This window comes from Saccostrea cucullata, unplaced genomic scaffold (assembly GCF_032062105.1).
Source record: "Saccostrea cucullata isolate Sc308-1 unplaced genomic scaffold, CSIRO_AGI_Scuc_v1 ctg6059, whole genome shotgun sequence".
NCBI classification, from domain to species: Eukaryota; Metazoa; Mollusca; class Bivalvia; order Ostreida; family Ostreidae; genus Saccostrea; species Saccostrea cuccullata.
This window is the reverse complement of record NW_026939014.1, coordinates 23902-49000: the sequence shown is the minus strand read 5'-3', so window position 1 is coordinate 49000 and position 25099 is coordinate 23902. Positions and strand designations below refer to the sequence as shown.

Sequence of the window (25099 nt, the reverse complement as noted above, 5' to 3'; positions counted from 1 at the left end):
GGCGTTATTGTTAACATTAACGTCTTCGCGTAATAAAATATCCAAATAATAACATATGTGTCAGTTTCTGTGTATCTTTTTAAAAAAAATCATTTACATAAAGTTGTGGCAAGTAAAAAATACAGTAAATTAAAATCAGATATGAATTAGCTTAATATTATTTATGCACACGTTCTGTACACACGTTGCTTCGTCGCAAACCGAATTAACAACCCAAGACTAGATGGCATTCAAAAATCTATACTCATATATCGTACTTATTTACTGAAAACTTGCTTTCAGCACTGAGGACAGCTTAAAATCTGTTAAAACGTGCCGCTCTGGAGATAGAGATGCAAAACATAATTTTATGAAACTAGAAAACCGGAAAACGTTGTAATGGGTATTCCCTCGCTGTAATAATTTGACCCACTATGACATCTTGCCCACACTCTGTCACCTTGTTGAAGATTTAGAGTCACCAGGTTGGATCCAGAATCGTAGAAATCTTTACCCCGTCCCCCGTCTGACATTGTCATAACCTTTGCTCCTCCGTTATGTACAATGGATACATACAATGTGTCACTGCTATATCCCTGGGCACTGATATAGAAAACATACTGTTCGACCGTGGGGGCGGTAAAGATCCCTGTACCTGGGTTGTATCCACCCACAAGGTTATTGATGACAACAGGAAATACTAGTGTACTTCCGCTTCCGATTCCACCAGCACCTGTCGTATCAACTGTAAAGGCAACCTTTATTGTTGAAGTGGTTTTCGTATAGTGAAATCAGTGTGATACAAAAAAATCATTGTTTTTGAAAACAGGGAAAGAAATGGCATTGTACTTTGTGATTTAAAAAACCCAGATAATTGTTTCAATGCAGATTCCATGATGAGATTTCGTTTAATAGCACATTGATGTTCAAAAAATGAAACAATATCATATGTGAACATGTAGAGTTCAATCAGCTACGATTTTTACAATAGGGTTCCCGTTTTATAGGAATTAATGTATACCTTAAGGATAGATGATACAAACAAATTTTATCTTTGGAGGAGACTCAATATCATGTCACAACTTTAGAAAAGTGGATAATTCTTAGAATTTTTTCTCCTAAGAATTGGAAAATGAAATAGATTTGGAAAATATTACTAATATTTCAATAAAATTATAAATGGATAAAACACACTCAGTCAAGGTTTGACTGATGAGAATAAATTTCAGAATATGTTAACTTGGTGCTAAAAGTATAATATAAACCTTTGAAAAATATACCAAGCCAGGTGAATTTTATGAGGACATGCAAATTAGTAAAAATCAGCCCATATAATATTATTTTGCTTTTCCTAATAAAATTAACCTGGCTCGGTATCTATTTCTAAAGTTTATATTACATTTTTATCACCAAGCTAACATATTCTGAAATTTGTTTTCACCTATAAACCTTTACTGAGTGTGATTTGTCATTATTTGTTTTTTATTGAAATATTAGTAATATTTTACAAGTCTATTTCATTTTCCAGTTCTTAGGAGAAAAAAACTCTAAGAATTATCCACTTTTCTAAACTTGTGACATGATATTAAGTCTCCTCCAAAGATAAAATTTGTTTGTATCATCTGTCCTTAAACATTACTTTCAGTTCATTTTTTCCCCAATTATGCTGCCATTTACTGATGGATATTTATTTGCAATAATGAATAGCTAAAGTAACATGTTGTATTATAACTGTTTATATTGATATGTTTATATTTACATACTCGTAGGTGTTCCATAAGGAGACTATGGTTACCTACCCTCAAATCCTCTCAACAAATCCTGATTTGCATTGATTAGTTGTTCCATTTTCTTTCTAAGATCTGTATTTGATGAACTTAAGCTATCGATCGACTTTTTTTATTTAGGATTATGTATGTAATGAGAAAAGCTAGAAATAAACCTAGAAGAGCTTCTCTTAACATTTTCATAATGGATAAGAATTTCAAGTTAGGTCAGGTTTTAGATTGTGGGACTTTTAAATAGACAGCATATACAAATAACTCAAACATCATTTTCATATCTATAGGATTCCATAAACTACTTTTTAGAACCTTTATAAGATTTAGGCAATTTCTCTCCTTTTCTTAAAACTTAAAAAAGTCAAGAATCTTAAATAAATTCTGCAACAGTTTAAGTCATAAGAAATTTTCAAGTTTTTTTTTCTATGTTTAGCGTTCGCTTTGGTTTGGACACCATTTGGTATTTTTGTAAATTTCTTTCTCTGTTTGTCGTTAAGCGGTCATATAAGATATATATACTTTGCATTTAATACCTTATTTTTCTTTATTTCACGAATGGGACAGGATTTATTGATATGTTCACGAGTGCGAAGCACAAGTGAAAAATTAATATAAAATAAATCCTGTCTCACGAGTGAAATAAACTCCATATTCAACTACAAAACATTGAATTTTCTGTTTATTACATTTTCTGTGATTTTCCTTTTGCCTATTTGTCCTTTTGAATATATATATACACAGTCATAGGCTATGACATCATAGTTGAGCAGTTGAGAGGCCATCGTTCAGTGATACGAGATTGAAAACATTGTAAACATGGATTTATGCAACATATTTTGGGGAACTTTAGCAGTCTTATTCTCTGTCAGAATGGTTCATTTACTCTCTATCGATATTATAACAGTCCAAAGAATATTTTTACTACACTCTTCGTTATGGGAAGGTAAATCGAGACTTTTACCGCACCTCTGATATTTGTCACACTGTGAAAGGATACCATTTTTATATCCTTTCACTCTGTGACAGGATATCACTTTAATCAATGGATAAATTTCAGTATTTCACTGTTGAAAATGTAATAAATAATATATATTTCTATGAGAAAGCCAGAACTATAAACTAAATCCTCTAAATGACGTTGTTTTACCTTGTGTATTTTCTGCCTTGTGTGGGGCTTTTTGTGAACACTTAGTATTTTGGAGAAAATGTTAACGATAAAAGAGGAAAAGTGATAAATCAGAATAAATCTTAAAGGTTTTTGCTTAACCAACAGCAAAACTGATTGATTGATGATATGTTGTTTCGCGTCCAATTCGAACATCTTTCACTTATATAGAGATGTCACAGTGACTGTATTCCTTAGACCTTTATTTACAAGAATCATCTGAGAATAACTTTGAATATTCTTTTTTACCGAAGTCTTCTTCAATTGTAATGTTTGGGCTGTGAATCTAAATGAGTGTATTTTCGAACTTCTGTTCAAGGCGTATGTAGTCAACAGATAAGACCCTCTCCTCCAACTGATCTAAGCTATGTAATGGATATATGCCGAATACTGTTCTATATGTAAAATTATCAGACTGTTTGAGGCCCGTTAGGGCCGAAAACTGTCTGATAATTTTACATATAGAATAGTATGAGGCATATATCTTACTTAAAACATTGCCATTGAAATGTCCAAAAGTTACCTGGAGGAGTCCGATAATAACACAATGGGAGTTTAGGCATCCATTGTTTTTTACACGTCTGATAAGTAGATAAAAGAAATGAGACAGTAAAACAAGAGGCCCAGGGGCCACAGCGCTCACCTGAGCACATCGGGCTTGAATTTACTCCCCCCCCCTTCCAGGCGTTCATCATTTGAACAAACTAGAATCTACACTACCTGAGGATGATTCCACATAAATACCCCGGGTATCACTAATCATAGCTTTGAAGTACTTGAAAAGAAGATTTTAAAAGGTTTCCCTATATATCCCTATGTAAAACTTGGGTCGGCCATTTTGACCCCACCAAAACCCCAGGGCCGGGGGTCATTATTTGAAAAAAACTTGAGTCTACATTACCTGAGGATGGCTTCCCTATCAGTTTCATCTTTCCTGGCCCAATGGTAATTGAGAAGGATTCTTAAAGATTTTTCCTATATATTCCTATGTAAAACTTGGGTCGACCATTTTGGCCCCACCCTTGCCCCTGGGGTCATGAATTGAACAAACTTGAATCTACACTACCTGAGGATGATTCCACATGAGTTTCATCTTTCCCGGCCCAGTGATTCTGGAGAAGAAGATTTTTAAAGATTTTTACTATATATTCCTATGTAAAACTTGGGTCGGCCATTTTGGCCCCACCCTTGCCCCGGGGGTCATGATTTGAATAAACTTGAATTTACACTACCTGAGGATGCTTCCACGTGAGTTTTATCTTTCCTGGCCCAGCGGTTCTGGAGAAGAAGATTTTTTAAAAATGCCATTAATTTTTAACAAATTCATGATTATCTCCCCTTGGAAAAGGGTGTGGCCCTTCATTTGAACAAACTTGAATCCCCTTCACCCAAGGATACTTTGTGCCAAGTTTGGTTGAAATTGGCCCAGTGGTTCTTGAGAAGAAGATGAAAATGTGAAAAGTTTACAACAACGACAACGACTACGACGACAACAACGAGAGACAACGGACAAATTTTGATCAGAAAAGCTCACTTGAGCCTTCGGCTCAGGTGAGCTAAAAAGTGAGTGAACTCTTGTTTCATTTCATTCATTCAATGGCAGTCGTTTAGTTTAGCAGGACAGGGGTCCGGTGGTGAAAGATATTTGGGGGAACAATTTTATTTATGATGTGCATAAATTGACATTGATACCGACGTAATTTTGGGTGATATTATAACCATCACCATGGAAAGTAAAAATGCGGATTTTTACCCTGAAGTTTTAATTTAGATAATGGAAATATTCTCAGGTTTCAAGTGTGGCCATCGGGGAACAAACATAAAATAAGGAGATTCGCAGACACTTTTGCAGAAATGGATTTAAATTCGCTTATTCAAAGTGCTGAATCAAAAATTATTTATTATTGTGCCTCCTTTGCCTTTTTCTTCTGCAATTTAAACTCAAGCCAACTCGTTTCTGTTTTGAGAAAATCCATCTTCGCCTCCATTTTCAAAACTTTGTTTGTTAAGTTTCCCATCGCTCTTACCGCGTGGACATTCCAAATGTCAAATGTTAGCAGTAATTAAAACATTATTACTTCAATCGGATGTTATGGTTTCTTGATAAGGAAGACAATTAAGACCCGGCACAAGATACAAAATACGTAAATTCAAAGAACATTTTATTTTCTACAGGCACGTAGCAACAGGGAGACAAAGGGGAGGGGGTCCAACTTTTTTCTAAACATTACTTTTACTATTGAAAATGTTCATTGAAGTACAGGTAGGCCCCACCCAGTTCCCAGCAGGCACACAACGTTGTTTAAACGTTGAATATTAGTTGAAGTTGGGTTTAGACGTTGATAAATATAGATACAATATTGATTCAACGTTGACTTTTCAACGTTGAAAATTTAACGTTGAATCAACATTTTAATTTAAATTGAGTTGAATTGCTAACATTGATTCAACGTCGGATCTACGTTGAGAGGACCAATCCTATTTATCGTAGATAAATAAATTTGGACTTTGATAGTTTCGGACTATAACACTGTCGGACCATAACGAGGTCGGACTTGACAGTTGCACTACCGTATATTACTACTAACTATTATAACTAACAAGTATGGAAAATATAAAAAGTTTAAACATTCAATGATGAATATGAATTCAGTACAAATTTGCCAAAGTACGAATTAAGAGAATACGCAGTAGGACATCCGCAAAATATTCAAAAAGAAAGCATAACACAACCCTCAGGACTCAACACCAAGATTTAATTTAAAAAAAAACTCTTGAAAGAAAACATTTCGGCATGTCAGAGTACTAGTATCATTGAAAAGACATAATTTGTTGAAATGCATATCTGGTGCATCAAAAGTTGTACCGTGTAAGATTTGCATCTGACCTTGGTTCATGTTCTGGACTATTTCATGACCACATGTGAAAATACAAAACGTTTGTAAATGCTCGGGTTTTGTAACATGATTAATTTATACAATGTATTTTGGTGAAAATTATTTAACACAATTAACTATTGATAGGAAATTAAACACTTACTGTTTACAATATATAATTTTTTTTTCATGTAGTGATATACCGTATGTTTTCTTTTAAAGGGTCCCGACCCTCTGCTATAAATTTCACCTGTGGTTGTAAGAAAAAAATATATATCTGTGATGAGGAGTTATCTTTCTTCTAAATATTACTTCATGTGGAAAAAATTTTATTCTAATTAAAATACTGTATTATGTACTTGAAATATTAAACCATTTTTAAAATGGTACTTAAAAAGATACAACTTATTCAATTTATAAGGCATTTGATGTTGGATTTAAATGTTTTATTGTTAAATATAATAAAACAATTACAAGAAATTTTCAAAAGAAATAGAAAGTAATGTTTCCATCCTATGTTTGATCTTGTCAAATTGACTACTATCATTGAAAGTTATGTGTCTTATCAGAGGGTCGCTATCCTTTCAATAATTATGAAGGCATCTTAGCAACCGTGCAATAAAACAGTTGAAATTTTAAGCAAGTATATTAATATTATGATAAAGTAATATAAGGGAAATGCAGTATTGTATGCAGAATAAAATTGGAACTGAAAGCAGTCGGCATCTAAAAAAGCTGGCCTCCAACCGCATCCCCCCCCCCCCGAAATATGATTTTCGAGTTTGGGCAGTTTTTGTTCTTGCTTGTCAACTTAGTAAAACAAAACATTTTGTCTGCCCCCCCTCCCTCCACTTTCAAAAACGATGCTACGTGCTACCGGTCTGTTCTAGATTCAGTTATATTCAATTTGTATCTACCGGTAATATAGATGTAGTTTGCAAGAAAAAAATTATTTGTTAAATAATTGAATGCATTTGATTGGTTGAGTAAATTAATGTGTATTCATTGGTTTCTTTGGGAACACAGGAACATTTGTGTGAATCGTACATGCCCTGCTTTTACAAATTCGAACATTCTTCATTCAGCTTGTAAGATATATCCATATCCTTCTTCCTGTGTAATTATTAATTTTAAAAACAGATACCTTAAATTATTTTAAATCAAAGGATTTAATTGGGTCTAAATCACCAGCTGCAGTGGAAGGGTAGTTTGGGAAATTATATATATTTAGATAAAGGAAATTGCTTTTGAATTTTATTCATTTCCAGTTAATATTTTCTATCTTTGTTATTTGTTCACTCAAATAATTCTATGACTTATGTCTATTTTCATAAAACAATCAATAATAGTACCACATTTCAAATATTCAATATCAATACATGGGCCTACGGTGGGCGTCACCGGTTGACAAGTAATGCTAATTCCTCTGCAAAATTATTTTGTATAAACACGTGCTGATTGCACACACAAGTACTCTGAAGTTGACATCAAAGAGATGCTTGAGTTTCTGATTGACAATATCTATGTTGTTTTTGGATACCAGGTATTCCTACAATCTATTGGAATTATCATGGGTACCAATTGCGCTCTGTTATTAGCAGACCTATTTTTATATTCATATGAAGCAGAATTTGTGCACATGCGTGAAAAGAAGAAAACACTTCAACTTAATTGGCCTTCAACTCGACATTTAGGTATATCGACGACGTATTGTTAATTAACAATGGTAATTTCCATTCCTACGTCGATACGATATATCCTGGTGAGTTTGAGATAAAAGATACCACAGAGTCTGACATATTTGTTTCAAACTTGGATATTTCACTTGAAAAAGACGTTAATGGTAATTTTTCAGCCTAGCTATATGATAAACGTGATGACTTTAACTTTTCTATCGTCAACTTCCCTTACTTATGCAGTAATATACCGTGATCACCTGCATAGGAAGTATATATATCTCATTTGATTCGATACGCAAGAAGATTTTCAACGTATGAACAATTTCTTAAACGAGGTAAATTATTGACAAGCAAGTTGACGAAGCAAGAATATCAGCAGTCTCGTTTAAAGTCATCATTTCCTAAGTTCTATGGTCGATACAATGACTTTGTCAGCAAATACAGTTTATCTTTGAGTCAAATGCTAACTGACGTTTTTCATACCAATTGTTAGTCCATTATTTATACCCTGAATTGACGACAGATTTCCCCGTTATTTCCTGATCATGACAAGGAGCACACGGCGGGTGTGACCGGTCAGCAGGGGATACTCACATCTCCATGGCACTGATTCCACCTCTGGTGTTTCGGAGATCCGTGTTTGCTCTGCTCCTATTTTGTATTGTTTTATGGACATTGAGATTAAATACTGTTCGTTATCTCCATATCCTTCTTAGGCACATGTTCCAAACACTTGTATACCACAGATCTGTAGTAGTATTTTTCGTTACTTATATATTTTCATATACTTAAATACGAGATTTGATCCAAAATATTGTCACAAATACTATAAAATCTTTATTAATCAGATGAAAACAAAGCAATTTGACTAATTTATGCAAAGTCTATTACAAAATTTAAAAAAAATGAAAAAATGAAGAATGTAAGTTGGAACATGTTAAAGAAATACAGAATATGAAGTGATACTTTCTTTTAGGCGAAAGTGACAAGATCATTCATTTATATACATAACATATATCATCATTGTTAACTGTATTTTATTCACATTGATCTTGTATTAAGTAAAACTAATTATAAAAGGAAACCGGAAAAAGTGGTAATTGGCCCAGTGCTGTAATAACCTTGACCAGAGTGATGCTTGACCCATACTGCATCCCCCTTCTGGATAGAAAGCACAACCAAATTGGGTCCCGAGTCGTAATCATAATCCTTTCCGTTACTCCATGCCATAGTCCTGACTTTTGTCGATCCATTCAACACAATATTTACATAGATAGTTTGTTTATCATAACTCTGAACATTGACAAAAAAGACGTAGGTTCCGCTGATAGGAGCTGTAAATATTCCGTTACTCGGGTTGTACCCATTTCCTTCATTTGTGATGACGGAAGGAAAAACTAGAGTCCCACTATTCCATGTTGAGCTGGAAGAAGTCCTTGAGGCGGAGAAACCTACCTTTTTTGATTTACCTACAAATATGATTTTGGTTACTATTAAAAAATATTGAAGATTAAAGAAGATTACAAGACCCATGATGTATGCATAATAAATTTTGAAAAATGAACATGTTAAGGTCCTAGGTTTTACATTTAGCGAAAGTTGATGAATTCTTCTTAGATATCAATTATTTGTTTTTGCAGAATGGAAAAAGAAAAATTAAAACCAGAAATCTCTGACGAAAATGTAGCTTTACTGCTTTTTACTTTAATCATATGTTACTTTTAACGACGAAAGAGAAAAGAAGAATTTGAACTTGAAACTTTGCATCAGCAATAAGTTAAAATTTAATCATTGTTTTTGTCATTTTATTTTATTTTATTGAAACCAGGCCAAATATGTAGAAGGAGTAGTATTCTGAAATTATTTCAAAGAAATTTCTATTCTAGCAACCATGAAAAAACTGTTCTTTGAAACCAAAAACCAATATAAAGAATTATGCATTTAAGTCTAGACTACTTGTGTCCCAAGTTATATTAAAATTAGAAGAAAAAATATAGAAGCAGTAACAATTTGAAAATATTAAATATTTTAAAGAAATTTTTATTCGTGGTTATCAAGTCAACACCATTCATTTTAATAAAAAAAATTTATACACAGAATTGTGTATCTTAAAGTATTCTTATTGTGTGCAATGTTATATTGAAATCAAACCAAATCTATAAGAATTGTAGCTTTTGAAAATATTTCATAAAAATTTGCATTAATATGAAATTATTTTATAGAAATTTCTATTTTAGTAACCATGGCAACACCACTCATCCGAATCAAAAACTGACACACAGTATTATGTATCTCACTGTAGTCTACTTTTGTGCTAAGCTACATGTATATTGAAACCAGACCAAAACTGCAGGAGGAGTAGCATTTTAAAAATATTTTGTAGAAATTCCCATTTCAGTAACGATGGCAAGAACGTTCATGAAAATCAAAAACCGACTCACAGAATTATACATTTTAGCATGTTTATAATGTACTTGTTTCCAAGTTAAATTCAATTCACTTTATTACGTAAGACATACATCTTATTGTATACAATATAAATTTATAACATGTAAACAGTAAAGCATAGCGAGGGTATTTATTAACAGTCAGCATACTTATTATACAATCAATATCATGATGATGGAGAATGTACAAACCATTTTTAATTTGTTTATAAGGCAATATGACATTCATCACGTAAATTAAAGGCATGGTACAAAACTTTTCCCAAATTACAAAGGTCCTTAACATTATGTGCAGATAACAACTGTATGAATTTAAACATAGATGGTTTTTCCCAGTAGTATTTTTTAATATATTTTACTCTTAAACCCTTGTATCGTGGACACTTTAAAACAAAATGAAATTCATCTTCAATTTCAGAACTACAAACTTCACATATTCGGTTTTCGCGCAAGATATTTCTATGGCGTCCACTTTCAATAGCTAAATTATGTGATGACAGTCTTATCTTACTAATTTGCTTTTTATAAATGGATGGAATAGGTTTCACCAAATAATATTCCAGTGTGAAGTGGTCAATAATGTATTTAAATAACATACATCTAGATGAACTATTGATATCAGCAAGGAGATTTTGTACATAGTTGTCAATAATTCTTTGCTTTATAATTGAAAGCAGTCAAAACTAATGAAAATATTATCAAAGATATTTTTATTTTAAGTAACGATGGCAACACTGTTCATCGAGTAGTAAAGGTAATAAGGAAACATATCGCAAAGTGCGACCTTGTATAGTTCTATAACTTCTTATTGTTTTCTCATTAATTTTAAGTTATTACCTAGTATGTTATTCGTCAAATTCATTCGGAACACCTCGAGAGAGGACACAGCAGAAGACAGCTGCAGTTGGTCATTCTTTGATTGCTTTACTTCCGCCATCATGTCCTCTAACGTTTCGCTGATGTTCACTGAAATAAAAATGTAAGATGAATAAATTTTTCGACATATATATAAATCTAACATGTGCATTTTGATATCAGTACAAATTATTATCATTAGAATTTATTCATGTTTATGGACTAGATGTAAGATTTGCAACAATTATAAGATAAGCAACACTTAATTATAAGTAACACTTAAAGCGGCATGGACACAGATTTAGCTAAAATTTCAAAATTTATTTTTCCATTTCAACAAATATTTAACTAGGGTCTTTCTAATGATCATCAACAATTTGAACGCCAGTTGTCCAGATACGAGACAGATTTAGAGCTTCAAATCTTTGTTATTTAAACAAGGCAAGTGGCATGTTTTTGTTTACACAGGTTAAAATACTAATATATTTTCGTTCAAAGTAGATAATTTGAAATAAAAGTTAATTTTATATACGATTCGACAGTTTCTACGTATTGACTTGCTGAACTTTATTTTGTTATCAATAAGTTATTTCCTATATGTAAACAAAAACAAGGCACGAGTCTTGTTTCCATTATGAAAAACTTAAAGTTCTGAATATTGTTTGTTAATCAACAAATGATTTCCAAATTTTAATAATCGATAGACGATGCCTTAGGTAGAAGTTGTAAACATTAAAATTGTATTTAAAAAGTCAGTAGAAACTGTGTCCAGGCCCCTTTAACATATTATATCACTCGACACATTTCTCCAATTATTAATTTAATCTATTTTATTCCCAAATAAACAATGTTTAACACTGTATTTTTTCTATAAAATATTTTAAAAGAAAATAATAGGATAGATTTATTAAGAATGATCAAAATGAAGTTTGAAAGAAGCTTTTCGTGCAATACTTTCATTTTTTGTATCTTAATTTGTGACAGGATTATGATTCTTTAACAATTAGACATTTTATTTAAAATATACATGTACTTGAGTATTTGTTCTTGTAAAATGATTATTTATAATTACTATTTGCGAAGAAACAATTATCGGTATAAACTTTACTGCTTTATGACTTCAGTAACATGAGTATTTTCAATACCTAACTGCTGAATTGTATCCTAGGAACGACTTACAACAAACATTGATAGATTATACATTAATATTTACAACTAGTTCAATTTTATGTTTGTACATTTACTTATAACAATTCTCGATCAGTAATGTTCGAAACATGAAATGAAAGAATGTTAAATTTTTCTTTACATAAATATATATTTTTCCTCCATATTCCTGAAAAATCCACCCTATTTGCAATTTCTATAAGATGCAATACTCATTATAAGAGCTTATACAACATGTACAAAGCAAAAAAGCATTAACTTACCCGATATAGAATTCTGTATAATAGTTTGTGATTTTTCGAGGTCAGACACGGATTGTAATATTGTTTTATTTGTCGTCATTATATCATTGTTCAAGTTCTCCACAGAAGTGTTCAATCTCAAAGATAACTGTTCATATTTTTCCTTCATCATTTCAGGAAATTTCCTGTCCATTTCCAAAGTGTGTTTATTTAAGTCCAGAAGGGTCACTGACAGGTACCGAACTTCCACTTTAAGATCCGCCAGGACTACACTAGTGTTTATCTCAAAACGTTCTCTTTTCTCCTCCAACTCTTCCACAACCTGTTGAATGTGTTCGTCGACTTTGGTGAAATTTTCTGCAACAATTCTGAAAGTTTCTTCATATTGCCTATTTTCAAGTTCAAGTCTTTGGTTTTCTCTTTTCAGTTTATCAACCTCCTGTTTTAAGGTGGCCATCTCTATATCTGTTTTCTGCTGGGATGTTTCCAATGTCTCCATACTTTTCTTCAGATCCAGCATGTCTTTCATTAAAGCGTGAACGTTCTTCACCAGTGACATTCTGATGATTGTTTCTTGGTTTAGTAGTTGTCGGAAGACGTCCGTATTTTTGGAGTCCGGATCACTCATGTCCAGTAAAGATGAACTGTTGCCACTGCTGTCCGTGAATATGGACAATCCATTTATTTGTATGAGAAAAGCAAACATTAACGTGAACAGCAGTGTTTGCTTCATCTTGAAAATCAGAGAAGTGATAGTGATCCGAGAGAATATTGAGCCTAATATACATTTGCATATAAACTTTGACCTTTTTTTCTATTGATGACACATGCGCAAGATGCAAATTCATTTAAACATGACTTGGTAAACATTTAGATTGTTTTCGACTCTTTTTGACGTAAGTCAACTTCCTCTTTAATGTTTTAATCTTTTTATCATAAAGTTAAAAGAAATTCTTATAGAAATAAAATCCAGCTAAAAAATATTTGAAATGTACATTTATGTCAAAAGAAAAGCATCTAATATGACACTCTCTATGCTATTAAACATGTTTTTTTTTATTATTATTATTTCATTTTATATTATTTTGGGGATGGATTGGGGACGCGGGTCTTTTCATTTTATAAAAAAAGGAAATTTATCCCTAAATATATGAGTGCTTTTTAGATTCACTGCATTGGTCTTAATACCTTTAGCATTTGAAAAACGTCTACTTCCAGGTTGAAGTGTTTAAGGGAAAAAATAATGCCTTAAAATGTGCCCATGATACATTTTTACATAGACCGTGATGATTCTGAAAAATGTAATTTCGTAGTCTCTTTTCAAGACTTCTATATAAACCTATATGTAATCTTCTTGCAGTACTAGTAAAAGCAGTGAATTACCCATGGTCGACAAGATTCAGTTTAGGATTCATAACATTCTAGTAATTTTGCCTTTGTTCATGATTTGATGTTCACAAATATTCCATATATAATTTCCTAAACAACTTCAACCCTTTCCCTCTGCTAGCACCGTCCTGTTTGCTTTGAGCTTAAAAAGAACATTCAAAAGTCAGTTATAAAGTGGACATTCGGATAGTTTAAGGAAAAATACACAGCCGTATCATTTTGTAACTAATGACCTATAACAATTAGTATATAAAAAGTCAGTTATCATTTGATTCAAAGATAGATTCTATTTGTTGACAAGGTTAGTGTATCGACCACAGAACTTGCAACATGAAGGCTTTAAACGAGACTGTTGATATCCTTGTTTCATCGACTTCTTTGTCAATGAATTTATTCTAAAATTACTCATATGTAGAGCATTTTCTTGCTTATCGATCAACTGAGAGACACTAACTCTATATGCATGTAATAATGATATATTGCTACATATAGGTAGGGGAAGTTGACGATTGAAAAGTTAAAGTTATCACGTTTATCGTTTAAGGCGTAATTATTAGCTTATCATTATCGTCTTTGTGTAATAAAATATTCAAATAATAACAGATGTGTCAGTCTCTGTGTATCTTTTAAAAAATAATATAAAGTTGTGGCAAGTAAAAAATAATACAGTAAATTAAATATCAGATATGAATTAGCTTAATATTATTTATGCACACGTTCTGTACAATATGCTCGCCAACCGAATTAACAACCGAAGACTAGATGGCATTCAAAATCTACTCATAGTACTTTTTTACTGAAAACTTGCTCTTTCAAGTTCTTCGAAGTCTGACAGATGTCTTTTCTCCACTGAGGACAGATAAAAATCTGTTAAAAAGTGCTGTTCTGAAAGAGATGCAAAACATAATTTTTATTAAGTTAGAAAACCGGAAAAGGTTGTAATGGGTATTCCCTCGCTGTAATAATTTGACCCACTATGACATCTTGCCCACACTCTGTCTCCTTGTTGGAGATTTAGAGTCACAAGATTGGATCCAGAATCGTAGAAATCTTTACACCTTCCTCCGTCAGACATTGTCATCACTTTGGCTCCTCCATTATGTACAATAGATACATACAATGTGTCACTGCTATACCCCTGGGCACTGATATAGAAAACATACTGTCCGGCCGTGGGGGCGGTAAAGATCCCTGTACCTGGGTCTTATCCACCTCCAACGTTATTGATGACCACAGGAAATACTAGTGTACTTCCGCTTTCGATTCCACCAGCACCAGTTGTACCAGCTGTAAAGGCAACCTTCTTTGAGGAGTCTAAAATAATTAAATAATGTCGAGGTAGTTATATAGTATAGAGAAATCAGTGCTATAGAAGAAAATCATTGTATTTGACAACAGGGAAAAATGTCATTATACTGTTGTTAATAAGAATACCAGATAATTGTTTCATTGCGAATTCCATGTTTTAAAGATTAATAATAATTTCTTTAATAGCAAATTTAAATTTTTAAAAAACGAAACAACGTGTCTTTTGATAACCATCATGTGTGAACTTGTGGAGCTTAATCAAGTACGAGTTTTACAACATGACCCCTGTTTTATAGGAATTGATGCATACATTAAACACAATCTTTCTTTCATTTCATTCTTTACAAAATTATGCTGCATTTAATTTAAAAACATTTACTGATGGATATTTATTTGCAATAATGATTAGCTAAAGTAACATTTTATATTATAACTGTTTACATTGATATGTTAGCATACTCGTAGGCGTTCCAGAAGAAGACTATGATTACCTACCCTCAACTCCTTTCAACAAATTCTTATTTGCATTGATGAGGTGTTCCACTTTCTTTCTCAGATCTGTATTTGATGAAATTAAACTATCGATCCTCTTCTCAGTCAGAATTATGTATGTAATGAGAAAAGCGAGAAATAAACCTAGAAGAGCTTCTCTTAACATGTCGATAATGGAATAGAATTTCAAGTTAGGTCAGGTTTTTGACTGTTGGACATTTAAATATCCTAAATATTTACATCATACATGCAGGATCCCAGATTATTCTTCAGGACATTTAAAAAGATTTGGACGATTTTTATTCTATTCTTTAAAAAGAACTGTAATCGAGGAAATTGAACAATACTTTTTCAATTCAAAATTTGCTAAGTCCTGCATTTCTAACCCTACCTCTGTCCATAAAACTCCAACAAATGCAAATAAACAGCATCTATTACTAGTTGTTAATACAGTCAATAATCTCAATAACAAATTAGAGGACAACGAAAGTGTTGTTTATACATTGAATCAAACTTCTAAGTGCTGACCTAACATTTCACGTTAAAAAGAACAGATACCTACAATAAATAATTTCTTTAATACATGGTTAACGAGGCATATTTCAGTTCAATGTTGCATAAATTTCATTTATGTATCTCGTCAGATTTTAAAGCAAAGTGTCAAGGACATGATGTGTGCCCTCAAAATGAAAATTCACGAAAAAATTATCTCTATGGAGTAAGACCACCACTGGCTCTATTTACCACAAGACATACTTTTCTCATGGATACCATGTATCCCTGAATAGGAGATTGATCCATCTACTGCTTCATCTACTGCATGGATCTTTCTAAACCGTTGAAATTGAGTAGAGGGGTTGACATTTCTTTTAAAAATCCCAAATGTCTTCAATTGGATTTCGGTCCGGGGATTTGGCAGACCAGAGCATAACAGAAATGCCTTGTAGTCAATATCCTTTGGCGTTTTGCATGTAAGTGTCCTCTTTAGGGATGATTCAGACTGTTTAAGAAGATATTGGACTGCCATGAGCACCAGTTCTTACCATTGAAGTTGTTGGTTCAAATGTTTCTAAAGTAGTTTAGGAACATGAAACATTCTTTTAACGTGGTCGTAACGCAAGACCTTGGCCTGACACGAAGATTTCAATGAAATTTGAACTCGTAAATTTACTTATCTTGTCATTGGTCATTTGCAAAATTATTTTGTTAAAAAAAATTTTGATTGCACACACAAGTACTCTGAAGTTCACATCATGAAGATGCTTGAGTTTCTGATTGACAATATCTATATGGTTTTTGGAGACGAGGTCTTCCAACAATCTATTGGAATTCCCATGGAAACCAATTGCGCTCCGTTACTAGCAGACCTATTTTTGTATTCATATGAAGCAGAATTTATGCAAAATCTTATGCGTGAAAAGAAGAAAACACTTGCTGTGGACTTCAACTCGACCTTCAGATACATCAACGACGTATTGTCAATTAACAAAGGTAATTTCCATTCCTACGTCGATACGATATATCCAGGTGAGCTTGAGATAAAAAGATACCACACAGTCTGACACATCTGTTTCATATTTTGATATTTTACTTGAAAAAGACGTTAATGGTAACCTAACAACCAAGTAATATGATAAACTTGACGACTTTAACTTTTCTATCGTCAACTTCCCTTACTTATGCAGCAATATACCTTCATCTCCTGCATACGGAGTATATATATCTCAGTTGATTCGATACACAAGAGCATGGTCTACGTATGAACAATTTCTGAAACGAGGTAAATTATTGACAAGCAAGTTGATGAAACAAGAATATCAACAGTCTCGTTTAAAGTCATCATTTCGTAAGTTCTATGGTCGATACAATGACCTTGTCAGCAAATACAATTTATTCTTGAGTCAAATGCTGAACGACGTTTTTCATACCTATTGTTAGTCCATTATCTATACACTAAATTGACGACGGATTTTTTCGTTATTTCACGATCATGACAATGAGTACACGACAGGGTATGCTCACTCCTCCATGGCACCTGATCCCACCATTTTTTTCGTAAATCGGAATTTAGAATTTTATCTTAATCAAGATTACTAGCATGTTGTTTTACGTAACACTCAAGAATCTTATACTTATACAGAGACGTCATTTTATGCTGGTAAAAGTCTTCAAATTTACTCTGAACTTGGTGACATTGAGCAGTGAGGGTTCTTTATCGTGACAATGCCTTTCGTGACATAAGGTAGTATATATTTTAAATTGTTCAAATTATGATTCCCGGGGAAGCCGTGGCCACAATTTGGAATCCAAGTTTTACATTGAAATATATAGGAAAAAAATTTTAAAATATTTTTTTTAGAACCACTGGGCCCGAAAAGCTGAAAATGATGTGGAAGCATCCTAAGGTAGGGTAGATTCTGAGTCTTCAAATTATGAACCCCTAGGGGTGGATGAATTCACAGTGGCTTTTACCATGGGGATAATCACGTATCATTGCGCCATCACTTCATCGACATAGACTATCGCAACATCGCCATTTCATCGTTATCGCATCATCGCTTCATCGTCATGGCATTATCGTGTCATCGCACTATCGACCCAAACTTCGATTGTGCGATGAAGCGATAGTGAACTACGTGGCCCTATCCAGATTCCATACATTACCCTTATATTACACTTGATTGACAATACTGCAACCAAATCTGGGAGGGGCAACCGGACTTTTAATGAACCTTTCCTGTATAAAAACTGAAGTCTAGAAAAATAAGTGACCCCCCCCCTCCCTGATGCTACGTGCCTGTAAAGATAGTTTTTACTATGTTTACGGGCATTAGCTTTGTGAATCAAGGTTTGCAAAATAATTTGATAAACATCAGCCTTTTCTGGAAACAGAAAAGGTTTGATATGCTACTGACTCTCACAATGCTGGTTAATTTGCTGTACGATCCTGAATAAGTAATGACCTTTATTCTGTAGAAGTTGTCTGTCCTTTTCTGACTGTACACATGGTTTGAAATAAGTTAGAAAATGTTTCCTCAATGTTTTTCTGTCATTTGTTCTCTGCCTGATCTCATGATCTACATTTCATTGTTCTTGTAAATCCAATTTTCCGTACTTTCTTTTAATAGTATAATAATATATTGTGCAAAACAGAACAAGGAAAAACATTAATTACTCTGACTAATGACCTGGTCCATTTTTATAATCGTCATCTTTTCCTTTGTCACTTGTATCAGTAAACTCTAATTGGTGCTGTGTCAAACTTTGATTCTCAGTTATCTTAATCCATGAATAAAAAAAATTTAAAGAAATCTTTATTGCAAGTAAGTATACGAATAATTTTAACTCTCAAATGGAGACAAAAACATACAAAAGCTTAGTATCAGTGGTTTTACAGTTTTGGATTTACAATGCATATCATTTTAGGTTAAGACAATATAAATAATGGGTTTAATAATAGTATACTTTTTTTTAGAAATAACAAGCAAAAGAAAAGGAATTTTCTAACAACGATACAACTTAACAATGCAATGTATTCCAATAGACACAAAAAAGAGCAATGTTAGTATTCTACGATAGCAAAATTGTTTGCAATAGCAACAAAGTTGTTTAAAATGTTTATGCTTGTCTTAAACGTGATACAAATAGCAATTGGTCTCAAATAAAAGATTAGAACTTCTGTCATTAGTTTTGTAATATATTAAAACATGATATCTGAACTAATCAGTTTTGACCAATTCCTTCTGAAGAGATTTTAAAAATGAATTAACTATAAAACTTTTTTCTTTAATTTTCACCTTCCATTTATCATGTAGATAGATCCCTTTCCAAATTTAACAATTAAATATAAAATTGAATGTCAGATGAATCATGAAGATTATCAATATTTTAAAGAATACTCTGAATTTTTATGGGAGTTTAATTTTTGTGATTTTCAAGTCATTAAGAGACCCACGAATTTATGTCCTACAAGATATATAATTCACAGATATAACTAATAAACAATTCTTCATCCTGTAAATTAAATCCCCACGCACCCATATTTTCCATTAAACCACGAAAGTTTGGCTCCAAGAAAATATACGATTTTACAGTATTCTTAATTACAGTGTTCCATTTTCAATCAAACTGCAACATATGTTATTCATTTGTAAAGGAACATGCATAATCAATGCCTATAGCATGCACATCGAACTTTTAAAGATTTGATTACAAGTGTATGAGAAAACCGGAGAATGTAGTGATAGGACCATTGTTGTAATAGCCTGAACCAGTGAAATATTTGATCCACACTGCGTCTCCCTTCTGAATAGTCAGCACCACCATATTGGGACCCGCATCGTAATAATCATGACCATTTGTACCATAGGCCATTGTTCTGACTTTTGTTGATCCGTTCAACACAATGTCTACATAAATATTTTTATTTTGGTAACTCTGAATATTCACAAAGAAGACGTACATTCCGGCGATAGGAGCAGTAAATATTCCGTTACTTGGGTTGTATCCATTCCCTTCATTAGTGATGACGGAAGGAAATACAAGTGTCCCGGAATTCCAAGAACTGTCGGTGGATGACACTGAGGCGGAGAAACCTACCTTCTTTGATTTATCTACAAATATAATTCAAAGTTAGTTGTCTTTTTTATTTACTTATTGAAGATTTAGGAGATCCAATTAAGGAATTATAGATCGTAATTCGTGCATCTAATCAAAACTTAGCAAAAGTTGAGAAATAATACCAGGTACTTGTTTGTGGAGAATGAAATAAGCAGACAGATAGCAAAGTGCGACCTTGTATGGTGTTTTCAATTCTTACTGATTTATTTTTAGTTGTTACCTAATATGTTATTCGTCATATTCATTCGGAACACCTCGAGAGAGGACACGACAGAAGACAGTTGCAGCTGTTCATTCTTAGATTGTTTTACTTCCGCTATCATGTCCTCTAATGTTTTACTGATGTTAACTGAAATGAAAATGGGAAAAGAAAATTAATTTTTCGACATACATAAATCTAACATAAGTTTGTGTATTCTGAGAGCAGTACAAATTATCATCATTAGAATTAATGAATGTTAAAGAATTAGATGAAATATTTTAAGCAACATCTAACATATTATATCACTCGACACATTACTCAAATTATGATTTAAAAATATTTTTATTCAAAAATAAACAATGTTTTACATTGTATATTTCCGATAAAATATTTTTAAAAAATATAATGGAAATAGGATTATCTAAAATGAACACAATGAAACTTGAAAGAATTTTTTTTGTGTGCAACAATTTTTATTTATTTATTAATTTTTATTTTATTATTTTTTTTTTGTATCTTAATAGATGGTAAGACTAAAAAATTCGATTTTTAAGTAGACATTTTCCTTTATATACTTGAGATTAAATATTTTCCTTGTGTAATAATTATTTGTAATGAATATTTCTAAAGAAAAATATCGGTATATAGAAATTACACATTGCTTTGGGAGTTCAGTAACACTTTTTCATAAGCATTTTCAATTAATTAACTGCTGAATTGTAATACCTTAAGAATGACATCAAAACATTGACAGATTATGCATTTCTAAATACTAGTTCAATTTTATGTGTGTACATTAAATTCTAAATGTTCTGGATCAGCGATGACCATAAAAATTAGAAAAGTCAAATTTTAATATTCATTTACGTGATCTACTGTATTATCCATCTAGAGAAATCTAAAATATTGAGAGAACACCATCCCCAAGAGACCATGTTCCTGAGAAAATGTACCATTGTGGCAACGCACTTTGAAAAAAATTACGCACTTTGAAAAAAAATTTCAAAGTGCGTTAAAGTTGGGACAAAATCAACGCACTTTGTAAAAATTTTTCAAAGTACGTTAACTTTTGGACCAACTCAAAAAATTTTCAAAGTGCGTTAAGAGTCTACATCAATATATTTTACCATGGAGACACTTAACGCACTTTGAAAAAAAAATCATATTTTAGTCATGGAAAGATTTTATTTGTTATTTATCTTTCAAAAAACTAAGCCTAACCCTAACCTCAAAAATGAATTGATTTACACCCGTCGAAAAGAGGAGAAGACGGGTATAAGATCCCTCAGTCCAAATTTATACCCAAAGCATTCATATAATTATGTATCAACCTAACTGGTGTTACGATACTCTAAAATTATTTATAGATATTGCGTCACTATAGCTATTATTTTTATTGTGTGACGTCACGTTCCCTTTCGGAAGTTCTCGGATGTCGCGAATACAGCCGAGGAACACCAGCACGCGATCGTCTGCGATACAGGATTCAAGAGACTTTAGACATTTGGCACGGGAATAATGGACTTTTCATACTTCATAATTCGGCTTGGGCTTTGGGCTAACCGTGGAAGTATTGTCGTGTAGATAGCGATCGGTGTCCGTGGAGCTGGAGGACTTCCCTTTCGATTAACAGCTGAGTAAATTCTGTCCGCTATTATTGTTTACCTTTTTGTGTGTGTGTAACTGTACTTGTATGTGTTAATTTAGTATGATTATTTGTTTTTACCATTAAAATTTGTTAAAGTTTTAATTCGTTTTGCCTGGTGTGTTGTTGTAAGTGTGTCATCGGGAGCCAAAAATAGCTTTGTGTATTCGGCACACGTTACACTGGAATGACGTTGAAAACTTTCAATAATGAATGGGTTAATCAAAACAGATGAAAACTAGAAATTTTGAGTACAGTAAAACGTATGAGAGAGAAAGAATTTTCATAGTTTTGAACAATCAAATTGGTTCCTTTTTATTATGATAAATGCTAAGTTGCTTGAAGCTGTCCTCTGTTAGTGCCCCCTATACACCTTTCTATCTACTTATCAAAGACTAGAATTTAAAAAAAAAAGAGGAAACGAATTAATGAACTTATTATTAATAAACATTCGTCACTCTTTTTTCAAGACCCTTTATTTTTCCCTTTTATTTTATCAAAGCTTTAAATATCTAAAACGTCAATATCTCAGGTTCTACAGTGAATTTATCATAAAAAAGTTATCAAACCAAGATCTGTTATTTATCATACCAATTATTTGAAGGAATATTGATCAATCTATACATTTTTTTTTTTCAAAGTGCGTTTATATGGTCGATATTAACGCACTTTGAAAAAATAATTATTTTTTTCAAAGTGCGTTAGCTTGGTCTCAAATTTTAACGCACTTTAAAAAAAATTTTCAAAGTGCGTAATTTTTCAAAGTGCGTTGTAACATACCATATATGCAATTGTTCTGTCCAGTAAGAGGAAACACCCTTTATAAGAGTAAATACAACGCAGAAATTAATTTCACTTACCAGATATAGAATATTGGATAATATTTTGCGAGTTTTCGAGGTCAGACACTGATTGAAGCATTGTTTTATTTGTTATTATTATATCGTTGCTAAGGTTCTCCACAGAAGTGTTCAATCTCAAAGATAACTGTTCATATTTGTCCTGCATCATTTTAGGAAATTTCATGTCCATTTCCAAAGTGTGTTTATTTAAGTCCAGAAGGGTCACTGACAGATACCGAACTTCCACTTTAAGATCCGCCAGGACTGCACTAGTGTTTGTTTCAAAACGTTCTCTTTTCTCTTCCAGTTGTTCCACAACCTGCTGAATGTATTCGTCGACTTTGGTAAAATTTTCTGTAACAACTCTGAAAGTTTCTTCATATCGCCTGTTTTCATGTTCAATTCTTTGGTTTTCCCTTTTCAGTTTCTCAACCTCCTGTTTTAAGGCAGTGAACTCTACATCTGTATTCTGCTGGGATGTTTCCAATGTCTCCATACTTTTCTTTAAATCCAGCATGTCCTTCATTAAGGCGTGAACGTTCTTCACCAGTGACATTCTGATGATTGTTTCTTGGTTCAGTAACTGTCGGAAGACATCAGTATTTTTGGAGTCAGGATCACTGATGTCCAGTAAAGATGAACTGTTGTCGCTGTTGTCCGTGAATATGGACAATCCATTTATTTGTATGAGAAAAGCAAACAATAACGTAAACAGCAGTGTTTGCTTCATCTTGAAAATCAGAGAAGTGAATGTAATCCAAGAGCATATTGAGCTTTATATACATTTGCATATAAACTTTGACCTTTTCTATTGTATGACACATGCGCAAGATGCAAATTCGTTAAAACATGAGTTGGCAAATATGAAAACTGTTTTCGACTTTTATTGACGTAAGTTAACTTCCTCTGTGATATTTTTGCTCTTTTTTATAAAACAGTTAAAATGAAACTCTTCTAGGAGTAAAATCCAGTTAGAGAGTAGTTGAAATGTACGTTTATCAATAGAAAAAACATCTACATCTATTAGGACATTTTCTTAACTATTAAAAATGTTATATTTTTATTGATTTTGTTTTAATATTTGATTTTATTTTGGAGGTGGGGTGGGGATGGGTGTCTTTTCCTTTTATAGATAAAATGAAATTTATCCTTAAATATATGACTGCTATTTTATTCATTGCTTAAGCCTTTATATCTTTAGCATTTGAAAAATGTTAACTTCCCGGTTAAAGTGTTTAAGGGAGAAAAATAATGCCTTTAAATGTAATAATAAACTTTTTACATAGACCGTGATAATTTTTGAGAAATGCTATTTTGTAACATCTTTTCAAGTTTTTTATATAAACCTTCATGTATTTTTCATGCAGTAAAAAGAATGAATTACGCATTGTCGACAACATTTAGTTTAGGATTCATAACATTCTAGTAATTTTGTTCATGATTTGATCTTTACAAATATTCCATTTATACTTTCCTCAATTACTACAACCCTCTTCACTCCTTTAGCACCATCCTTTTTGCTTTGAGTTAAAAAAAGAATTAAAAAGACAGTTATAAAGTGGAAACTCAGACAGTGTAGGGAAAAACCCAGCCGATTCATTATGTAAATAATGACCTTACTATTAGTATGTCATTATTTAATGACTGTTGAATCCTTAATCAACGTTTTTGTCAATATCTTACCCCGTTTTAAAAAAAAATGCTCATGTGTAGAGCATCTTCTTGCGTATCGATCAATTGAGAAACACTAATCCCATATGTATAAAATAAGGATATATTGGTACATAAGTAAGGAAAGTTGACGATTGAAAAGTTAGTCATCATGTTTGTCACAAGGAGTTGTTGTTAGCTGATCATAAACGTCTTTTTCTAATGAAATATGATGCTATACCCCTGGGCACTGATATAGAAAACCTACTGTCCGGCCGTGGGGGCGGTAAAGATCCCTGTACCTGGGTCGTATCCACCTCCAACGTTATTGAAGATCACAGGAAATACTAGTGTACTTCCACTTCCGGTTCCTCCTGCACCTGTTGTACCAGCTGTAAAGGCAATCTTCTTGGACAAGTCTGAAAGAATGTTATAATGCTGAGATGGTTTATCATTATACCGATATTTATAAGAAATACGTGATAATTGTTTCATTGCGAATTTCATGTTGAAGAGTTGTTCGATAAGGTATGATTCTTACATTAGGACCCCTGATTTATAGGAATTTGTGCAAACATTAAACACAATCTTTCTACCATTTCAAATTTTTTGATGATACTGCATTTATCTTTAAAACATTTACTGATGGATATTCATTTTCAGTAATAATAAGCTGAAGTAACATTTTATGCTGACTATGTTGATAAGCTTAAAAACTCGTAGGTGATTCTCAAGGAGACTGATTACTTACCCTCAACTC

At 32.5% G+C, this 25099-nt stretch overlaps 2 protein-coding genes across 6 annotated transcripts in view; both read right to left on the bottom strand.

Annotated features, from left to right (window-relative positions):
* Positions 1-25099, bottom strand: part of LOC134252108 (multimerin-2-like) — an 83850-nt gene that overhangs the window by 39659 nt on the left and 19092 nt on the right. For 3 of the 5 annotated variants that reach the window (XM_062734551.1, XM_062734550.1, XM_062734552.1), the window contains exon 1: positions 12213-12961. In XM_062734551.1, the coding sequence (XP_062590535.1) occupies positions 12213-12924 (712 nt within the window). In that variant the 5' untranslated portion in view covers positions 12925-12961. Of the gene's footprint in view, positions 1-8459; positions 8950-10764; positions 10894-12212; positions 12962-25099 lie in introns of those variants that run through there. The other 2 variants (XM_062734548.1, XM_062734549.1) reach the window with 2 other exon arrangements.
* On the bottom strand, positions 18748-23447 carry LOC134252107 (multimerin-2-like). Its single transcript, XM_062734547.1, has 3 exons — positions 22708-23447; positions 20221-20349; positions 18748-19993 (listed from the first exon to the last, which is right to left on the bottom strand). The coding sequence occupies exons 1-3, from the start codon at positions 23417-23419 to the stop codon at positions 19590-19592; spliced, it is 1245 nt and encodes a 414-aa protein (XP_062590531.1). The 5' UTR covers positions 23420-23447; the 3' UTR covers positions 18748-19589.